We start from the raw sequence: 20024 nt of genomic DNA, 5'->3' as shown, positions 1-20024 counted from the left end.
TCATGGCTGATCTTTGTGGACTCAGCTCCATTTCCCCGCCCGAACACCATAACCCTTAATCCCTTTATTCTTCAAAAAACTATCTATCTTTATCTTGAAAACATTTAATGAAGGAGCCTCAACTGCTTCACTGGGCAAGGAATTCTATAGAGTGGGAACAACCTCCCCGCATCTAACCTATCTATTCCCTTCATAATTTTAGATGTTTCTACAAGATCCCCGCATCCTTCTAAATTCCAATGAGTACAGTCCCAGTCTACTCAACCTCTCCTCGTAATCCAACCCCCTCAACTCTGGGATTAACCTAGTGAATCACCTATGCACACCCTCCAGCGCCAGTACGTCCAGCTCTGATCAGGGATCACCCAGGTGACAGTGGAAAGTGCTACCATGGGCAGGAGTCTGACGTGGTCAAACGATGTAGAGCACCAGATCGCATCGCAGAGTGGGTTGTCATCATCCTCCATCCCATGGACCAGACCCGGTGTTACTGCCAACCCAGGGCCCACACCCTGTAGTGCGGCAGGTATGTGTCACTGAGGGGATTGCAGGCAGGTGGGGGGGGGGGGGGGTTGTGTGGGTGGGATGCGGTGTCCGTGCCCCTGGCCAGTTTCCCTCCTGCCCCTACTTGTGAACCTGGATGTGATCAGAGTTTCCCGTGCGCATTGGCCCTGACGCATACGTCGTGCGGCCTACCGTGCCTGCCTGGGCTCCATGTCCTGCCCGCCGTCGCTCCCCTCACCCTGCATCTCCCTCGTCGGCCCACTAAAACATTCTTTGTTACAATTTGAAATGACAGAGACTGGTAGATTGATTAATTTTAATAAAATTACTGGCTGCAATCTTTATGTCACATATTTAATCAATAAAATGTATTTTAGTGAAGCAGTTGCTTGCGTTTGATACAGGTGGAATTTTTTTGATATGCATTAAACAGTTATAATGACATAAGTTTCTTTGTAGGCTTAGGCCATTCCACAAAGATCTCTCAACTGGTATTTCACTCTTCGGTCAGAGATGTTTTTCTGGGTTTCAGTACAAGGTCTTTGACCATAGGCGTTAATTCTTGTAGCTCCTTTCGAACTGTCTCTACGTCATATTCACCCTTTTTCTCAATGCTGTTGCACTCGCCCAGGGCATCATCTCCTTGGCCTGCTTTGTTGTGTTGACCTACGAGTTGTTTCACTACTAGACCTTGGTACTTCAGTAGGAGTTTGTACTGATCCTGAGGAAAAGAACAAGGCTCCAACTTAAATAGCTTTTCCCGTCACCAGTAACAGTTACTTCTTGCAACTGAACACAAAAGATGTGGTTTATATGGATCGTGGATTTTAATACAAGAATACTTTCTCAAATAAAATTTGCATACCATTGTGGGAAAGGTTCAAATTCTGAGTTAAAGTCATGTCATAGGAACAGCAGTGTGATCAGAACAATCCACATTCACACATCTTTGGGGTTGAATTAGTCAAAACATTTATTTCTTCCACCCAGGTCCATGGCTGCTGCACACTTTGAATCAACAATGCAAGCAGTCGGATCAGAACTCAGGGCGGTATTATTGTGGCACTGGTTTCTAAATCTATTGTGGCCCATAAATGGGCAGAAAAGAGACATAATGGATCCAAAAGATTGGCAATGATGTTGAAATTCTCTCATTTGTGGCTGACATGAATTTATGGTAGCCATTCAAAGATGCAGGAAACTCCCACAAGTAGGGGCAAGATCATTGCAATATGGTAATGAAGGCAAACAATGGAACTTAAATACCCAATGGCTCTCTCTCATTTATGCTGCTTCAACATCAACGAGCCAATGAGAAAAGCTATTTGGGTTTAGCAAGCATGCTCACTGGACTAATAAGGTGATTTACCTATCTATTTAATTTTGCAAAGGAAATTCTGTACAAATACTCACTGCCTGCAGATTACAAACATTATAAAAATAATCATCCAGCATTTGATGTTGCTAAGAGCCATTAGGAAAATTAGCACTGGTTTGATAAATCACACAATTTATATTTTTATATAAAACAGGTACATGGCATTTGATGTTGGTGTACACTAAAAATAAACTGTTTGTTTTAACACTGAACAGTGTTTAAGATTACAAGTTACCTCAGGAATCTTGGTGATAAGGAAAGTAATAATCTGTGGTACACATCTGCCAGGTGCGTGAAGCATGTGGTGTGTCGATAGCTGGAACAGCAGAACTGATGTCAGATGCAAAACGAGTGCTGGGTCCTCAGTGCCCCTAACTTGCTCAAGTAATGCCTGTCTGTGCTGGAAAATGACTTGCCTAGGACAAGAGAGCATATTGGATAAGTCAGCCCGTGTGTACAAAGTCATTTTAAGACAAGGATAAGTACAGCTCCAATAACTTTCCTGAAGCTCAACAAATTCCAGGACAAAGCAGCCCACTTGATTGGCACCCCATCCCCTACTTTAAACATCCCCTCCCTCAACCAGTGGTGCACAGTGGCAGCAGTCTGTACTACGTACAAGATATATCGCTGCAACTCATGAAGGCTCCTTTAAAAGCACCTTCCAAACCCATGACCTCTACCAGCTAGAACAACAAAGGCAATGTACATTTGCAGGCTCCCCTCCAAGTCACACACCATCCTTAGGTGGAAATGTGTTCCTGTTCTTTCACTGTTGCTGGGTCAAAACCCTAGAGCTCCCTCTTCAACTGCACTGTAGGGTTATCTACATCACATGGGCTGCATGGGGTTCAAGAAGTAGGGCCACCACCACCTTCTCACAGGTAATTAGGGAAGGGCAATAATTGTCCTCGTCAGCTCACATCTCAAGAATGAAAAAAAACAGATCTGCACTGAATCTGTACTTCTGTGAAAACCCTGATTTACAAGCTACATGGCTCAATGGTAATACTGCAGACAACAATCTTTTATTATTCTATCGTGGTTACGAGAAATGACCAAATTAAAAATTAGCAACCAAGAGCCAACGATCCAAAACATTAACTTTGTGTCTCTCTCTCCATAGATCTGCTGTGGATGTCCTGCAATTTATATTTTTATTTGCTCTTCTACTAAGAATATTTGGAAAGGTTGAGAAATTGCAAAACAATTAATTATCCTCTGAAATAAACTACCTCACAGCAATTTAAATGTCTGTTAAAGACATTTAAGAAAAAAATGTATGTACAATATCATTGAGTCTTGAAAACAAAAGAAAATTTGGAAATAAAAACATAAATCACTCAGCAGGTCTAGCAGCAATACGGAGAGAGGAACCGAGTTATGTTTCAGGGCAATGACCTTTCGCCAGAATAATCAGTTATCCACATGTCCAGAATCACAATAATATTAACTCCAAGAGCTGATGATTAATTTTCTGCTGCAAAATTTCTAGTTCATGAGTTTTACCTTTCTTTCTTCTTATCTCCCTTTTTGAGCATAATTCCACAGACTTCTGCTACACCATCCAATGTGGTAAGGAATTCTTCTATACTCTTGATGGAAAACAAAGAAAAACAGCCAGTTAACCAAAATCCCCTATTGACTCAGAGCGAATATTTCCTCAAGAGATAATTCTGTTTTAAATACATTGCCCTATTTGTTACTTATTGCTTATGGACGTCGATGCTTCACCATGCACAAGTACAGGTTTAAAATTACTGAACTGGGTAAAGTGTCAGAAATTTTTATATACTTGCAAAAGCCCAACAATTTCATTGTTTCGATATTCCTGGCTGGTTTGCTCTCATGTTCTTCTTTTTACCTTTTCAAACTTTTGATTGCCCTTTGGTTTCTAAAATCTACCCAACCCTGTTGGGTAGCTGTTGGATTGGGAGGGAGCCCCGATAGGGGTAGTGAAGCGCAAGTGGGAGGAAGAGTTGGGTAGGGAGTTGGAGGTTGGGCTGTGGGAGGAGGGTCTGAGGAGGGCGAATGCATCCTCGTTGTGCGCTAGGCTTAGCCTTATTCAGTTTAAGGTGGTCCACAGGATACAGATGACTGTGGCGAGGAGGAACAGATTTTTTGAAGGGGCGGGGGATAGGTATGGGTGGTGCGCGGATGGGCCAGCAAATTATGTCCATATGTTTTGGGCCTGTCAGAAGCTTGGGGGATTCTGGCAGGGGTTTGTCAATGTTATGTCGTGGTCCTGAAGGCGAAGGTGGTCCTGAGTCCAGAAGTGGCGATCTTTGGGGTGTCAGAAGATCCGGGAGTCCAGTGGGAGAGAGAGGCCGTTGTTTTGGCCTTGGCCTCCCCGGTAGACCGCAGACAGATATTATTATAATGGAGGGACTCGGGGCCTCCAAAACCAAGGGTGTGGGTGAGTAACCTGGTGGAGTTTTACAGGCTGGAAAAGATAAAAGTTCAGAAAACTTCCATTTGGAGGCATCCTGGGTGAACATTTTGTTGTTCCCCCATAGAAACACTTGAATATTGGGTGGAGTTGCCCAAGTCAGGACGAACCCTAAAACACTGCCCTCTTTGAAATTTATCACATTTGATATCAAGTGAAAAGTCTCAAAATTAAGCTGATTTCTAACATGGTTCAACAATACAAGACATCATAACGAGTGACTGATGAAGAGTAGAAGTTCATTCCGATTGTGGAACAGGCATTAGTGCTGTGTAGGTGGCAGCGTCAAATCAAGTGAGAATAACAAGGAATTGAAATTGGTCAGAAGCTCTATTTTTAGGCAGGCTGCCACCATTACTAGTTCTATTGATAATCGCTCTTCTAAAGGGAGATGAAAATATCTGATGTCCTCGACACCATTTAAAGACAACTAACATTTCTTAAAGGGAGTTACATTTGGCTGCAGTTGATTGTTTTTTAAAATAAATTTAGAGTAGTCAAATATTTTTCTTTTCCAATTAAGGGACAATTTAGCGTGGCTAATCCACCTAACCAGCACATCTTTGGGTTGTGGGGGTGAATCTCACATAGACATGGGGAGAATGTGCAAACTCCACACGGACAGTGACCAGGGCCGGGATTCGAACCCGGTTCCTCAGCGTCGCAGTCCCAGTGCTAACCACTGCGCCACATACCGCCCAGCTGCAGATGATCGTTACTGAAGGTTTCTAACCATAAAAGGAAAAAGGATTAAGCAAAGCTCCCCTGGTTCTAGGACATTGCTCTGGAGACATTGGTAAAGGAGTTCAGAAGGAATGTTCTCTTCCCACTAGGCGGCAGCAAGGTCATTAGGCAAGCTGCTCAGCATCAGTTAATAGCACACTATAGACCTGACTGCAATTCCGGAACAGCTTTTGTGACTTGACCAGCGTTGCTGAGGCAGAATACCCATTGCAGATCGCTCATTACTTTCTGCTCTAGCACTCACAAACCTTCCTGGGCCTCATTCAAGACACAGCCATCTTCAGCTGCTTCATCAGTGACCTTCCTTCCATCATAAGGTCATAAGTGGGTATGTTGGCCGATGATTGCACAACGGATGGGAGGCGGGTTTGTGATGCCCCAACTGCGCATGCGCGGGTTGGCACGGCGCCCATTTGGCGCGGCGTAAGGACGCTGGAGTGGCGTGAACTGCTCCAGCGCCATGCTGGCCCCCTGTGGGGGCCAGAATAGGTCGTGCCCAGGCCCTGTTCGCGTCGTCGTGAAACGCGACGGCATTTACGATGGCGCGGGCACTTGGTCCGTGCCGCAGAGATTCGCCCCCTCTATCTTTTCAATGAAATATCATGCATGCACAATATGCATGACAAAGTATAGCTGTTTTCAATAGGCACTCATGTTGGGGGGCATATATTTTTTCACTGTATAAACTGGATGGTTCTGCATCGGGAGACACATTGAGAACTAGGGAGGCACAATGGTTAGCACTGCTGCCTCATAGTGCCAAGGACCCAGTTTCGATTGTGACCTTGGGTGATCGCCCCATGTCTGCATGGGTTTCCTCTGGGTACTATGGTTTCCTCTAACAGTCCAAAGATGAGCAGTATAGGGGGTTTGCCAATGCTAAATTGCTCCTCGGTCTCCAATAGGTTAGGTGGGGTTACTTGGTTACAGGATGGGGGCGTGGGCTCGAGTTTGGTGCTCCATATGGGGGTTGGTGCAGATGATGGGCTGAATGGCCTCCTTCTGTACTGCAGTGATTCTATGGTTCTAGTACAAGGGATCACGAGCAAGGGATTGGATCCCTTGTAGAAACAGTTTACAAGATGGAGAACTTGTATCCTAAGCCTACTGTAAGAAGGCAACCTTGATGGTACGGCTTACATAAAGGACTGATCCCTATCCACTAGGAAATTCTAACTACACTAGTCAGCTTGTACACAATGACACAGCACAGAAAGAAGTGATTGTTTACAATTCTGCCTTCATTAGTCAAGGTTAATTATACTTTACGGAACAATAGCTGAAAAGTCAAAACTTACCTTGCCACTCAGAGCATTATGGAGCTTTGTGAGAGGACCTCTGGTTTCCTCAGGTAGTTTCGCCAACATTTTCAACCTAAGCTGAACATTTAAAAAAAAAAAAAATCAGAATTCCGACAATTTGCATTTACATAAATATAAACTGATGTATTAAGAGATGCTTCACTTGCAAACACTACTTTGTAACCATCCTGGAACCGCCAGGTTCTGCCACAGTGAGGCAAAATATACAGCAATGAAAATAGTTTTCTAAAGATCAATAACGCTGGAGGATACAAGCCGCCTTTCCTCCCTTGCACCAGTAATAGCATTGATTTGTAAAGCATGTGTTGCTCAATTATTTAATCTTTGTGCTTTAGCCTGAAATAAACAATCACACAATCTTCACATCCTTGACCCAGGGTTATCTTGAGAATAGAGAAACTTTTTACGTTGCAAATCGAAAACTGCTTGATAGCTACAGGTGCAAACACCACAATTATGGACAAATCTCCACAACTGATGATGACAAAATAATATGCCGTTAGGGATAATTGAAACTTTCCGCCACACACAGTGACTCAGCTCTCCCTACCTCGGGCGTTATTGTAGTGTAGGTTTCCACTGCCATCATTAAGTCTCCAGCCAAGAAGTTGAAAAGAAGGTTGGAAATATCGGTACACATGGTCTTCAATAAATGTTTTCCTAGTTGAACGTGCGTGTCATCTAAAATATCCAAGAACATTATTTGCTTTGTGTGGCATAATTATCAAAGGGAAACACCATTAGGCAGGTGTGATCATCAAGCATATGTTGACTCATTGACAAATTCTCAGCACATCACAGTAGGCAAACAACTGCACTTCCTGGATGCACAGCGCAATGGTCACTGCACTAATACATAGTAAACATTTGCAGTAAATAGACTGTTGATGAGGTTTACAGTTAGTGAAATGCCAAGCGCACAGATAAGCTTGATCCATAAATACAATAATTTCCATAAAGATCACACGTCATTTCCACTGCATACAAAAGCTGAAAATCTGAAAGAAATGTCAGAACGTCAGGCAGAATGTTTGGAGAGGAACAGAATTAATGGGCTGAATTTCCAAATCAGGATCCAACGATCTGGCCAGGATAAAATGGAACAAACAATTGAGAGGAAAATTTGTAACAATGATCTTTAAGGAGGAGTGCTTCAGGTCCAGGTTAGGTACATTTCAACAAGGGGGAAAGAGGTAAACGGAACCAAAGATAGAGCTCCTCAGATGTCGCAGGAGGTAGAAAATAGATGAAACAAAATAAACAGGTATAGGATGCATGTCAAGTGAATTCTTCAAGCAAGAACTAGGCAGATTACAATAGATTCAGAGATGAAATTAAGAGGAAATTATGACTGGCAATGAGAGAATATGGGAAAAGAATGGCAATTAACATAAAAAGTAAGCCCAAAATCTTCTATCGACATGCAAAAAGTAAATGGGTAATTAAGAGTCTTTTAGGGTCAAAGAGGAAGATATATGCATAGAGGTGCAGGGCAAGGCTAGAATAATTAATGAGTACACCTGAAGAGCGTGAGGATAAAATATCAACAGGAGCAGAGATAGTAGAAGTAATGGATGGGGTGAAAATTGATAAAAAGGATATACAAGAAAGGCTGATTGTGTTTTTAGGTGCCAATGGCTTGCATCCCAGGTTGCTAAAGGAAGCGGGAGTGGTGATGGGGAAGAACATGCCATAATTCTAGTCGCCTAGATGCGGGACAGCTGCCAGTGGATTGAAAAGTGGCAAAAGCAACAACCTTTTTCAAGAAAGGACATTGATAGTAGCTACACGCCAGTCAGTTTAACACCATAGTGGGTAAAGTTGAAAAAGATAACATTCATGGGAAACAAAACAACAAGCACTTGGAGAGGGCCGTGTTAATTAAGGAGTGCCAATTTGAATTTGTAAAAGGCAGATTGTGCTTCACTAATCTTGTTGATTTTTTGATGAAACAACAGAGAAGGTTGAGGAAAGGAAAACAATAGATGTTGTTTATATGGATTTTACCGTTGAAAAGTACCAAGTAAAAGGCTGCTTAACAAAATCGAGCCTCATGGAATTGGAGGGCATGAGGATCAGTTTCAATGTGGATAAACATTGGTGCCGGTTTAGTTCAGTTGGTTGGCTTGTGAAGCAGAGCAAGGCCATCAGCATGGGATCAATTCCTGTACCAGCTGAGGTTATTCATGAAGGCCCCGCCTTCTCAACCTTGAGGTGTGGTGGTCCTCAGATTAAATCATCACCAGTCAGCTTTCCCCCTCAAAGGGGGAAAGACTATGGCGACTTGACCTTACCTTTACCTCGGATAAAAGAACTAGCCGAAGAATAGAAAACTGCAAGTTAGTGGTTGTTTTTCAGACTGGAAGGCGCTAGACAAGTAGCTTTCTTCAAGGTTCTGTGCTAGGACCGCTTTTTCTGTAAATGACATGGATATTGAAATAGAGAGTATAATTTAAAAATTTACTTTTAATGCGAACTTGGTGGTAGGGCAGACAATGATGGTGATACCAATCGACTGCAACAGGACTATGTAATAGGCTGTCAGAGTAATAATAAACTTTTATTGTCACAAGTATGAAGTTACTGTGAAAAGCCCCAAGTCGCCACATTCCGGCGCCTGTTCGGGTAAGCTGGAGTAGAATGGCAATTGGCAGATGGAATCATTACAGAGAAGTACGGGGTGATGCATTTTGACAGAAAGAATCAGAGAGGCAACAAAGTCTAAATGGCATACTTCCAAAGAGTGTGCAGGAACAGAACGACCGAGGGGTGCATGTGCATTGGTCTATGAAGGGGGCAGGACATATTGAAAGAATAGTTAAGCAAAGTATATGGGACCTTAGACTTCATTGAGGTATTATGTGCAAAAGAAGGGAAATTATGCTCAACCTTTATAAAGCTCTGGTTAGGCAATAGCTACAGTATAACGCCTAGTTCCAGTCGCCACACTTTAGGAAAGACGTCAGAGTCCTTGAGGGGCTGCAAAGAAGATTTACAAAAATAGTTTCAGTGATGAGGGATTTTAGTTACAAGGTTAGGCTTGAGAAAGTGTTTTTCCCTTGTGGGAGCAGGGAAGATCTGATAAATCTGTACAAAATTATATAAGGTTCAGATAACGTAGAGAAAAAAAAAATCTGTTCCCATAGATATAGGTGACACAGGGTAAGATTTTGGGCAAGAGCTGTACGGGTATGTGAGCAAGGACCTTTTCATGCACCCTATCCCCATCACCTCATCTAACCGGCACATCTTTGGACCTTGGGAGGAAACCCACGCAGACACGGAGAAAACATACAAACTCCACACAATCACCCAAGGCCGGAATCAAACCTTTTCCCTGGCGTTCTGAGGTAACAGTGCTGACCACTGTGCAAACGTGCTGCCCACTAGGGAACTCTTCACAGTATTACAGAGTGTGGTTTTTACCTGGAAAGAGTTTGGCTCCTTTTTCGAACAATCTTACATTGTTATGAAAGTTCAAGACCTCCTCCTGCAGTTCTTTTACAGTCTTTTTCCTATTGACACCCGAGGCTGAAGTGGCAGTGGACACGAACACTGAATGCAACACTTCCCGATAGCTTTTATTCAAAGGTCTATTAAAAGAAGAAACATTATAAACCTCTTTCAACAAAGAGCAGTACACCTTGCAGGTCCTCACTTAAAGTTGTGTTTGCGTTCCTGAAAATTGGTAATTTGAAGAAGAAATATGTTCCCATAGAATCAATGTTAAAACTGGAGTTAGGGTCTGCAGAGTCTTCTTCACCAGAGAAAAGAATTATATCCGGTAGTTGAAATACATTGCTAAATTTCTACATTGGTAAATGAGATAACTTAGTTATATTTTTAAACTAATTTTATTTCAAATGTAATTTTCTATTTATACTACTCCCTGCTCTCCTCCATTTTGCTTCCTGAACCTTCTACTCCCTGATCCTTCAGATTGCTGCAGATCCTTCCCCTCCCTGACCTCTGATTTGCATTCTCTCCCTGTGCCTGACACACCCTCATGCTGAACCCCCCGCTTCCTGACTCACCCTATCATCATTTCCCTCTCCTGAAACTGCGATCCTATTCTATGATCCAGATCTGATGCCGGAAAACCAGAATTGTGAAAGTGGTGCAGAAATGCAGAGCGGGGCAGTTATAACATGTTATCATTCACATGTTCTCGCTCACCCCTTCCCTGTCCTGAATCCTCGCAGTCAGCTGGGGCTCTGGAGATAAGCAGTGAGGCAGAAGAAGCAGTATTCGAGTCACAGACTCAAATATCACATGATTCTCTAGTTCATTCCACAACAATGTAAGGTGCAAGTTCTAATATTTTGGTGACGAATATGTTCTATAGCACTCACCAAATTTCCAAGTCACATTCTTTGACGGGAATTCTAACTCCCTATGTACCCACCACCTGGAGTAAATTTCTACCAAGCCAGGGCGTGTGGGGAGAGGGGTGGGGTTGTGAGGGTGGTGTGAAAATGGAATGAAAAATCCACCTTTTACTTGGTCTGTCATGATATGAAAATCTTTGAATTTTCAGGATCATGAGGAGGCCTCTCTGTTAATATCTAAGTGCATCCAAATTAAGGTCCTACGGTAGTAGGGCCCCAATGCGCATTAACCACAGCCACAGCTGCTGCACTGGCAGCTACAAGCTGGCCCGACAACAAGCCCTTTGTTTGGAGCCAGTGTTTATTGACCTTCATTGGCTCATGGTCAGTTCTTTTAAAAAAAAAAATATTTTAAAAATCCCTCCGTGGCCTTGCCTCCCTCTGGCTTGAAGTCCCGCAGTCCTTCATAATCTCTGTGCTCCTCCAATTCTGGCTTCTTGAGCATCCTCAATTTCCATCTCTCCACCATTGGCAGCCATGTATTCAGCATTAGCGTTGGAACTTCCTTTATAAACCTCTCCCTCCTTCTTTCAGATGCTCCTTAAAACCTTTTTAGACTGGCACTATAAGTCCTAATATGGCTGGTTACTAAATTTTGCTCGTTAATGCTTCTGTGTTTTACTACATTAACTAGATTGCATAAATTCAACCTTTGCTGTTGGGAGGGGTGTGTGCGTATATACAAAGAGGAGGAGGAGCACAGTCACTCCTCTGATGTCCAGGGACAAAGCCATGTTTCCCCTGTCTGGAACTCTCACCCCATTTCACTCACTGCTCCAGAATCTCCATTCCTGCACTCGCCTTGACCCCAACAGACAACCTCTAGACCTTCTGGGCGGGATTCTCCGATCCCCCATCAGGTGGGAGAATCGCCGGGGATCGATGTGAATCCCACCCCTGCCGTCCTCCTAATTCTCCCACCCCACAAAAACCGGCGTGGCCTGAGTCGCGCTGCTCGCCTCGGAGAATGGCGGTGTCTGGCGCGACTCAATGGGCCCCGGGGCTGTCCGGATTCTCCGGCTCGCGATGGGCCTAAGTCCCGCCCGTTCCATGCCGGTCCCGCCGGCGTAAATTGGAGCTGGTCCCTTACCGGCGGGACCTGGCGGTGCGGGCGGACTCCGGAGTTCTTGGGGGGGGTCGCAGGGCGATCTGGCCCCGGGAGGTGTCCCCATGGTGGCCTGGCCCGCGGTCATAGGAACTCTATTCCTATGCGCCGGCCATGTAGGCCTCTACAATGGCCGGCGTGAAGGTGAACCCCCCCTGCGCATGCGTGAGGATGACGTCAGCAGACGCTGATGCTCTCGCGCATGCGCGGACCCGCGCCGGCCGGCGGAGTCTCTTCGGCCCCAGCTGGCGAGGCGCCAAAGGCCTTCCACGCTGGCCGGCGGGGCGCAAACCACTCCGGCGCCGTCCTAGCCCATGAAGGTGCGGAGGATTCCGCACCTATGGGACGGCCCGATGCCGGAGTGGTTCCCGCCACTCCACTGCGCTGTTTCTGCACGACGATTCCCGGAGAATCCCGCCCTCTGGCTTTCTTCTGCTTCCCTTCCATTTTAGGTCAGAGTCACTCAATATCGTATTATTCAGGTCTAGCTGTTAAAATAGGTTAAGCCTTTAGCTTCTCATTCCAGAAAGGCTGGTCACATGCTAAAGTACACCCCTCACCCTACTTTGCCTGTAGAATTCCCATCTCTCTCTTTGCTTTGTTTTTTCAGTTGCTTTTTCTCTCTCTATTTGTATATAAATTAATATGCCACCCAGGACTGGGGAACATAGATAGAAAGCTGCTGAAATGGGAACTGAATGGAAGATTGAATTGGATACAAGATCTGTATTGAATCAGTGATATAGTGAGTCAGAGTGCTGGCAAACCTGCAAGTAACAGTAAAAAATAAAGACTGCTGTGGTGTAGCTTACCTACTCCAAGCCAAATGGTATACCTTAAAAAGTTAGAACAAAAGCATGATTATGCTGCAAATTGGATCATTCCTTATTATTGGAATTTCTATTTAAGCTTCTGTAGCCCTCCGGCCGAACATTATAGTAACCTCAAGTTTTAGCTACATCCTAGAATATAGGGTACTCCGAATGCAGGATCTGCCTCGAGAAGGGAGTTGGGTTGATACTTGGGGTTGAAACCTTTCTTCAGAACCCAATATTGGGAATCAAATCTGTTTCTTTAATATTGGCCCTATTGATCAAATCCAGAGGTTTCTGGACTCATCCTGTTTTACCGACATTATGTCTAATTCCAGGCCTGGTCTGAATCATTTGGTTTCTTTCAAACTTATGTCCACCTTTTCCTTGAGTTACCCCCATTGCCATCACACATTGTTTCTCCCAGAATAGCGGAGAATAAAAGGAATTTTGGGAGGGTAGGTCTAGTTTCCTTAATTTTTTGAAATAGGTAAAGAGCATTTACAACTAATCCATCTGTCAGAAATAGCAGTGCTCAGTTACAATAAACTATCCAGCATTTGTACCTTTACACAGCTGTTTTTTTGAGGTGAAGTAATTGCTATAATACAGGGAAATGTGATATTTTACTGAAGTAAAATCTGTCAAACTTGGGTTGCATGAGGGCAGCAGCAACCATCAGAAAGTGCAGCCTCAGGACCACCACCATTCATGAGGATCTACTGATTGATATACAGATGGAGGTTACAGGGAAAAATGAAGGGGACAAAACAAGACATTGGAATTGTGAGATTAATCTGAACTCTGGCATTTGTTATGGAGCATCACTCATAGGACAACTACAGGTAAAGATATCTTCGGAGCAATTTGTACACTGAATTTGCATGTATAACCAAGACTGCACTGTCTTTTTAAGTAAAGGGTGAAATACAATAAATACCTCGTCAACGTAAAGTGATTAGGCAGTTAGTACACTAGATTTGATCAGGGGAGGAAAACACAATGATTGATTAAAAGCAAATTACTGCGAATGCTGGAATCTGAAACCAAAGAGAAAATGGTGGAAAATCTCAGCAGGTCTGACAGCATCTGTAGGGAGAGAAAAGAGCTCACGTTTCAAGTCCAGATGACGCTTTGTCTTCATCTGAACTCGAAATGTTAGCTCTTTTCTCTCCCTGCAGATGCTGTCAGACCTGCTGAGATTTTCCACCATTTTCTCTTTGGACAATAATTGATTAACTGGTTTGAAGTGTTAACTCCTTGTGCCTCAATGCAAGTAAGATCATCTGTCTTCATGAGCCCTTGAGGATACATAGCATATAATTATAAATTGATATTCAAAGGTATCAGTGATCAGCTATGTTTGTGCAAATCAATCAGTCCTACGAAAAACAAATCTTGTACTGTCCACCAAATACACTGCTATAAATTGGAAAGAAATATTGCATTTCATTAAGATGTTAAAAATGAAACTCCTTCAGTTAGCAATTCTATTGCATAATCTACTTCTCCTCAGCTTGTCAGCATCTCTATTGTAAATGTTTACAACATAAATGTTCTACTGTGGTTATAAATAACAATTAATTATAAATATTAAACATGCTATTTGAATAGCAGCAGAGGAGTTCTTGCAGTGTCTTGGTGAATACTAATTCTTCACCCAAGATCACTTAAGATTAAAATAAGCAAAATACTGTGGATGCTGGAATCTGAAACAAAGACAGAGGGCACAGGAAAAACTCAGCAGGTCTGCAGGCATCTATTATGAGAGAAATAGAGTTAATGTTTTGAGTCCTTTGACTCTGTCAGAATTGAAGGGAGGATGTATTAGAGCAAATGAACTGCAACAAAAAGCAGCAAATTTAAGAACAAAAGCCTGGTGTGAGAGTGGAGTTTGCACAGAAGCAATGCACGTATGGAACATAAAAAAAAGGGGGGGGGGTGGATTTAAGCTGGAGGAGAAAGGTCAAAATCTAAAGTTGCCAATCTCAAAGAGTCCCAAGGGCTGCAATGTGCCCAATCGGAAGATGCGATGCTGCTGCTCCAGCTTGTGCTGGGCTTCACTGGAACATTGTAGCTGGCCAAAGATGGACATGTGGGAATGAGAGCAAGGTCAAAATGGTAAGCAAGAGAAAGGTCGGGATCATGCTTATGGACTGCGAAGGTGTTTTGCAAAGCGGTCACTCTGCCTGCAATTAGTCTCCCTTTTGCAGAGGAGACTGCATTTGGAGCAGCAAATACACTAGACCAAATGCTGCCAGTGGACCCAAGGAAAGGGAATTCATTGAATGTTTACAGGAGGGCTTTTTGGAACAGCTTGTGATGGAGCCCACGAGGGGACAGGCCATTCTGGACTCAGTGTTATGTAATGAGCCAGGCTTGATTAAAGATCTTAAAGTACGGGGACACTTAGGAGGCAGTGATCATAATATGGTAGAAATCAATCTCTGGTAATCTAGTGATGGGAGACAAGGAAATAGCTGAGGAACTAAATAAGTACTTTGCGTCAGTCTTCACAGTAGAAGACATGAGTAATATCCCAACAATTCAGGAGAGTCAGGAGGCAGAGTTGAATATGGTAGCCATCACAAAGGAGAAAGTGCTAGAGAAACTCAGAGGTCTAAAAACTGATAAATCTCCGGGCCCAGATGGGCTACATCCTAGAGTTCTAAAGGAGATAGCTGAAGAAATAGTGGAGGCGTCAGTTATGATCTTTCAAAAGTCACTGGAGTCAGGGAAAGTCCCAGAGGATTGGAAAATTGCTGTTGTAACCCCCTGTTCAAGAAGGGAACAAGGAAAAAGATGGAAAATTATAGGCCAATTAGCCTAACCTCGGTTGTTGGCAAGATTCTAAAATCCATTGTTAAGGATGAGATTTCTAAATTCTTGGAAGTGCAGGGTCAGATTAGGACAAGTCAGCATGGATTTAGTAAGGGGAGGTCGTGCCTGACAAACCTGTTTGAGTTCTTTGAAGAGATAATAAATAGGTTAGACCAAGGAGAGCCAATAGATATTATCTATCTTGACTTCCAAAAGGCCTTTGATAAGGTGCCTCACAGGAGACTGCTGAGTAAAATAAGGGCCCATGGTATTCGAGGCAAGGTACTAACATGAATTGACGATTGGCTGTCAGGCAGAAGGGAGAGAGTTGGGATAAAAGGTTCTTTTTCGGAATGGCAACCGGTCACGAGTGGTGTCCCGCAGGGTTCAGTGTTGGGGCCACAGCTGTTCTCTTTATATATTAATGATCTAGATGACGGGACTGGGGGTATTCTGGCTAAGTTTGCCGATGATACAAAGAAAGGTGGAGGGGCAGGTAGTATGGAGGAGGTGGGGAGGCTGCAGAAAGATTTAGACAGTTTAGGAGAGTGGTCCAAGAAATGGCTGATGAAATTCAACGTGGGCAAGTGCGAGGTCTTGCACTTTTGAAAAAAGAATAGAGGCATGGACTATTTTCTAAACGGTGACAAAATTCATAATGCTGAAGTGCAAAGGGACTTGGGAATCCTAGTCCAGGATTCTCTAAAGGTAAACTTGCAGGTTGAGTCTGTAATTAAGAAAGCAAATGCAATGTTGTCATTTATCTCAAGAGGCTTGGAATATAAAAGCAGGTATGTACTTCTGAAGCTTTATAAAGCATTAGTTAGGACCCATTTAGAATACTGTGAGCAGTTTTGGGCCCCACACCTCAGGAAGGACATACTGGCACTGGAGCGGGTCCAGCAGAGATTCACACGAATGATCCCAGGAATGGTAGGCCTAACATACAATGAACGTCTGAGGATCCTGGGATTATATTCATTGGAGTTTAGGAGGTTGAGGGGAGATCTAATAGAAACTTACAAGATAATGAATGGCTTAGATAGGGTGGACGGAGGGAAGTTGTTTACATTAGTAGGGGAGACTAGGACCTGGGGGCACAGCCTTAGAATAATAGGGAGTCACTGTAGAACAGAGATGAGGAGAAATTTCTTCAGCCAGAGAGTGGTGGGTCTGTGGAATTCTTTGCCACAGAGGGCGGTGGAGGCCGGGACGTTGAGTGTCTTTAAGACAGAAGTTGATAAATTCTTGATTTCTAAAGGAATTAAGGGCTATGGAGAGAGAGAGCGGGTAAATGGAGTTGAAATCAGCCATGATTGAATGGTGGAGTGGACTCGATGGGCCGAATGGCCTTACCTCCGCTCCTATGTCTTATGGTCTTTGACTGTATCGGTAGCGCTTCATGCTCCCGTCTCGACCTGGAAAGTTTCATCAATTTTGTTTCCAATTTCCACTCTTCTCTCATCTCCCCTTTTTTAATATCCCAGGCATGCATTGCCTTAATGCAACACCCCCCCCCCTCGCCTTCTCACACCAGGCCATGTGTCTTTTTATTCGTGAAAGTTGCTACTTTTTATTTAGTTTCTACAGTTCTAACACATTCTCCCTCCCTTCAGTTCTGAAGAAGAGTCTAAAGTTTCGAAATGTTAACTCTGTTTCTCTCCTAGTATATACTGGCAGACCTACTGAGTTTTTCCAGTGTCTTCTGTTCTTGTCTCACTTAAGATTATTTGGTCATTTATCTCATTGCTGTTTGTGGGGTATTAACTGACATATTTCCCTTTTTAGAACAATCACTTCAAAAGTACTTAGTTACATGCTTTGAGACATCCTAAGGCGTTGAAAGATGCTACATGATTGACTTCACCTGATTAAATGTTCCGCAAGTTCACTTATCAGTTCCTCGGGACACTCTTGAAGCTGATTTCTCAAAATGCCTTCAATTTCTTCTTGTGCCATGAAAAGTATCTCCTTTTGTTTGTGTTTACCTAACAAAGGCAGAGAATAAAACTTTAAAGTATCACCCCAAAGCCTCAGTAATATCTTTGGTTCTGAACTCTTTCATGACATAGTTGTACTTTCAGTTCCCTTCTCTCAGTGATTTAGGTTTACAGATACACTCTTCGTCTCTGGATTATAGCACAACAACAGCACTGAAATCCTAGCACACTCCCAGGCACAAACAAATAACATCTGCCCAGTATCAAAGTAACAGAAACTTATTTCTAAATATAAAGAAAACTAGCTCACGGCCTGAAAATGCTCATTTTTGCGAGTAAGTAGGTTATTTAGAAGTAGATCTGTTCCACTCAGGGATAAATGGGCGTTTTCAGATTACAGAATACAGATAACTAAATTCCCCAGATATGGAGTGCTTTCATGTCGCATTACATTCATCCCCCACCATGTGGCCTGCGAAATCCTACCAACTGTCCTGGCTTGACACAATTCACACCTCTTTAACCTGGGGTTACCCCATCTCTGGATCTGTAAAGATTTAATCACCTGGTAATGGTCGCATTCCAAGTATTGTTTGGCATCTTTGAATTTGTCTATATATATGTTTCTGGAACAGACCTCTTCATTCACCTGAGGAAGGAGCAGCGCTCCGAAAGCTAGTGACATCGAAACAAACCTGTTGGACTTTAACCTGGTGTTGTAAGACTTCGTACTAATATTTTTAACAGTGGGAAGTACAGATTGATAAAGCGAGCCAATTCAAAGATGTTTAAAAAGTGGGGATGCAGCCAGTAAAGGTCATTAAAAAAAACCAAATGGGATTCTAGATTTCAGATACAGCAACATCTGAACATAAAAAAAGTTATATTGATTTCCTGTAAGATACTGGTTCAGCCAACGGTTGAAATATCATGCAGTTATAGCCATCCAATTATTAGAGAATTATTAAAGTAGGGTATAATTACAGTGAAGGTTCACCAACATAACACGAGGGTTTCTCATTCTAACAAAAAGCTTTTCAACAGAGAAGGTTAAGGATACATACAATAGCTTTTCAAAGCTAGCTAATGTTTTCTGTGGTAGTGGTGGATACAGCCACATAACATAAAAGGCAACCTGAGGAGAAAATATCAATGTGGATCAATGTGGAGTTGGGCCACAATACGATCAGCCATGATCTGAGCATATGGAGGTTCAAGGAGCCGAATAGCTTATTCCTGTTCCTAATTTATATGTTCTTCTTAAATGATAAGATACAGCAGTAAAATCATATCACCCACGTACATGGAAATCCACGACCTAGAAATCTAACTGAACAATTTTAATTAATGTTTCTATTGTTACTGAACAGAAAACTGAATTATACATCAATAATCTTCAATATTTACTTACTGTTTTTAAGTTTCAACATATAGAATATATCATTGCTGTACAATATTGTGAGCAATGTTACATTAGCAGCCAAATCACAGTGAATGTATTACTTTACTAGATTGAAGGTCAAAGAAATATAATCGATAATTAATCCTGGTTTTCTCACAACATACTTGTAGCTGACGTCTCTTCATCACTATCGTCATCTCGCTTTCCCTTCTTCTTATTTTTTCTGATCTTGATTTCTCGAGCATTACCGCCACCTCCTGCTCTGAGACTTCCAGCGCCATCTAATGGAGGAAATTTAAAACGCAGGTACTGACTTTGCACCCAACTTTCGCTGCTAAACAAACTTGTATTTATATAGCATCTTTCCCACAAGAGAGTATCTCAAGGTACTCTGAGGTATATATTTTATGAGCCAAAGGAGGAAAAAGTATGAGAAGTGGGCAAAAAACCCTGTCAAAGGGCTGGGCTTTAAAGAGATTGTCACAGAGAGGAGGAGATGCAGAGAGGTTTAGGGAGGAAAATTTTACATCATGCCACCTGGACAGTTGGAGGTACTGCGATGTCCAATCAAGGGCCACATTTTGGAAGTTTGAATGTATGCTTGTAAATAACTTGGCTGAATTTGGCCTGATGTGGCAAATAAAGAAATGAGTAGGAGGATATGGATGAGAAAGGATACAAGGGAGTGGCCGGAGACAGTCTTGTCAGTGACAGAGTGTGGGAGTAGAGGAGGAAATAAGGTGGTTGAGGGGTGGCCACGATTACAAGAAGGAAAGTTTCTATGGAAGGGGAACAGGACAGTGAATCCAAAGAATAGGAGACCAGGGGAGCTGCAATAGAATTTGAAATCACCAAAGATGAAGTCACTCAGGGCAGACAGAGGCTGTGAACAACATGGAGGATATCTCAGGATGAATCTTGGGTGGGAAGGCAACAGTGAGGCAAGGTTTTTTTCAGGGAGAAAGAGTAGGAGGAAGAGGCAAAGGCACAAGTTGGTGGTAAGGGTCACAGCATGTATATCCAGGCAGTGAGATTTTTGTCAGGGTCAAAATACCAGTGGCCAAGAGTCAACTACTTGTATTATGTTTTTGTGGAGATCAGGGGCGAAATTCTCCGTTATCGGCGCAAAGTCCGCCGATCGGCTCAAAAAACGGCGCAAA

The 20024-nt window shown here is 43.1% G+C and overlaps 1 protein-coding gene and 1 long non-coding RNA gene across 2 annotated transcripts in view; one reads left to right on the top strand and one right to left on the bottom strand.

Moving 5' to 3' along the window:
- Positions 1 to 806: 806 nt before the first annotated feature.
- ufl1 (UFM1-specific ligase 1) overlaps positions 807 to 20024 on the bottom strand; it is a 110589-nt gene continuing 91371 nt past the window's right edge. The window contains exons 12-19 of the mRNA XM_072499561.1: positions 19029 to 19145; positions 17390 to 17510; positions 9824 to 9990; positions 6948 to 7078; positions 6374 to 6454; positions 3392 to 3477; positions 2118 to 2298; positions 807 to 1225 (exon numbers count right to left, since the gene is read on the bottom strand). Of these exons, the coding sequence (XP_072355662.1) occupies positions 1001 to 1225; positions 2118 to 2298; positions 3392 to 3477; positions 6374 to 6454; positions 6948 to 7078; positions 9824 to 9990; positions 17390 to 17510; positions 19029 to 19145 (1109 nt within the window). The 3' untranslated portion in view covers positions 807 to 1000. The remainder of the gene's footprint in view (positions 1226 to 2117; positions 2299 to 3391; positions 3478 to 6373; positions 6455 to 6947; positions 7079 to 9823; positions 9991 to 17389; positions 17511 to 19028; positions 19146 to 20024) is intronic.
- Positions 13439 to 20024, top strand: part of LOC140410856 (uncharacterized) — an 88407-nt gene continuing 81821 nt past the window's right edge. Inside the window, exon 1 of the long non-coding RNA XR_011940750.1 lies at positions 13439 to 13547. This is a non-coding gene — a long non-coding RNA (uncharacterized lncRNA). The remainder of the gene's footprint in view (positions 13548 to 20024) is intronic.

Source organism: Scyliorhinus torazame, chromosome 4 (genome assembly GCF_047496885.1).
Source record: "Scyliorhinus torazame isolate Kashiwa2021f chromosome 4, sScyTor2.1, whole genome shotgun sequence".
Lineage (NCBI taxonomy): Eukaryota > Metazoa > Chordata > Chondrichthyes > Carcharhiniformes > Scyliorhinidae > Scyliorhinus > Scyliorhinus torazame.
Note: the sequence above shows the minus strand (reverse complement) of the source record. Positions and strands in the feature narration are given on the sequence as shown.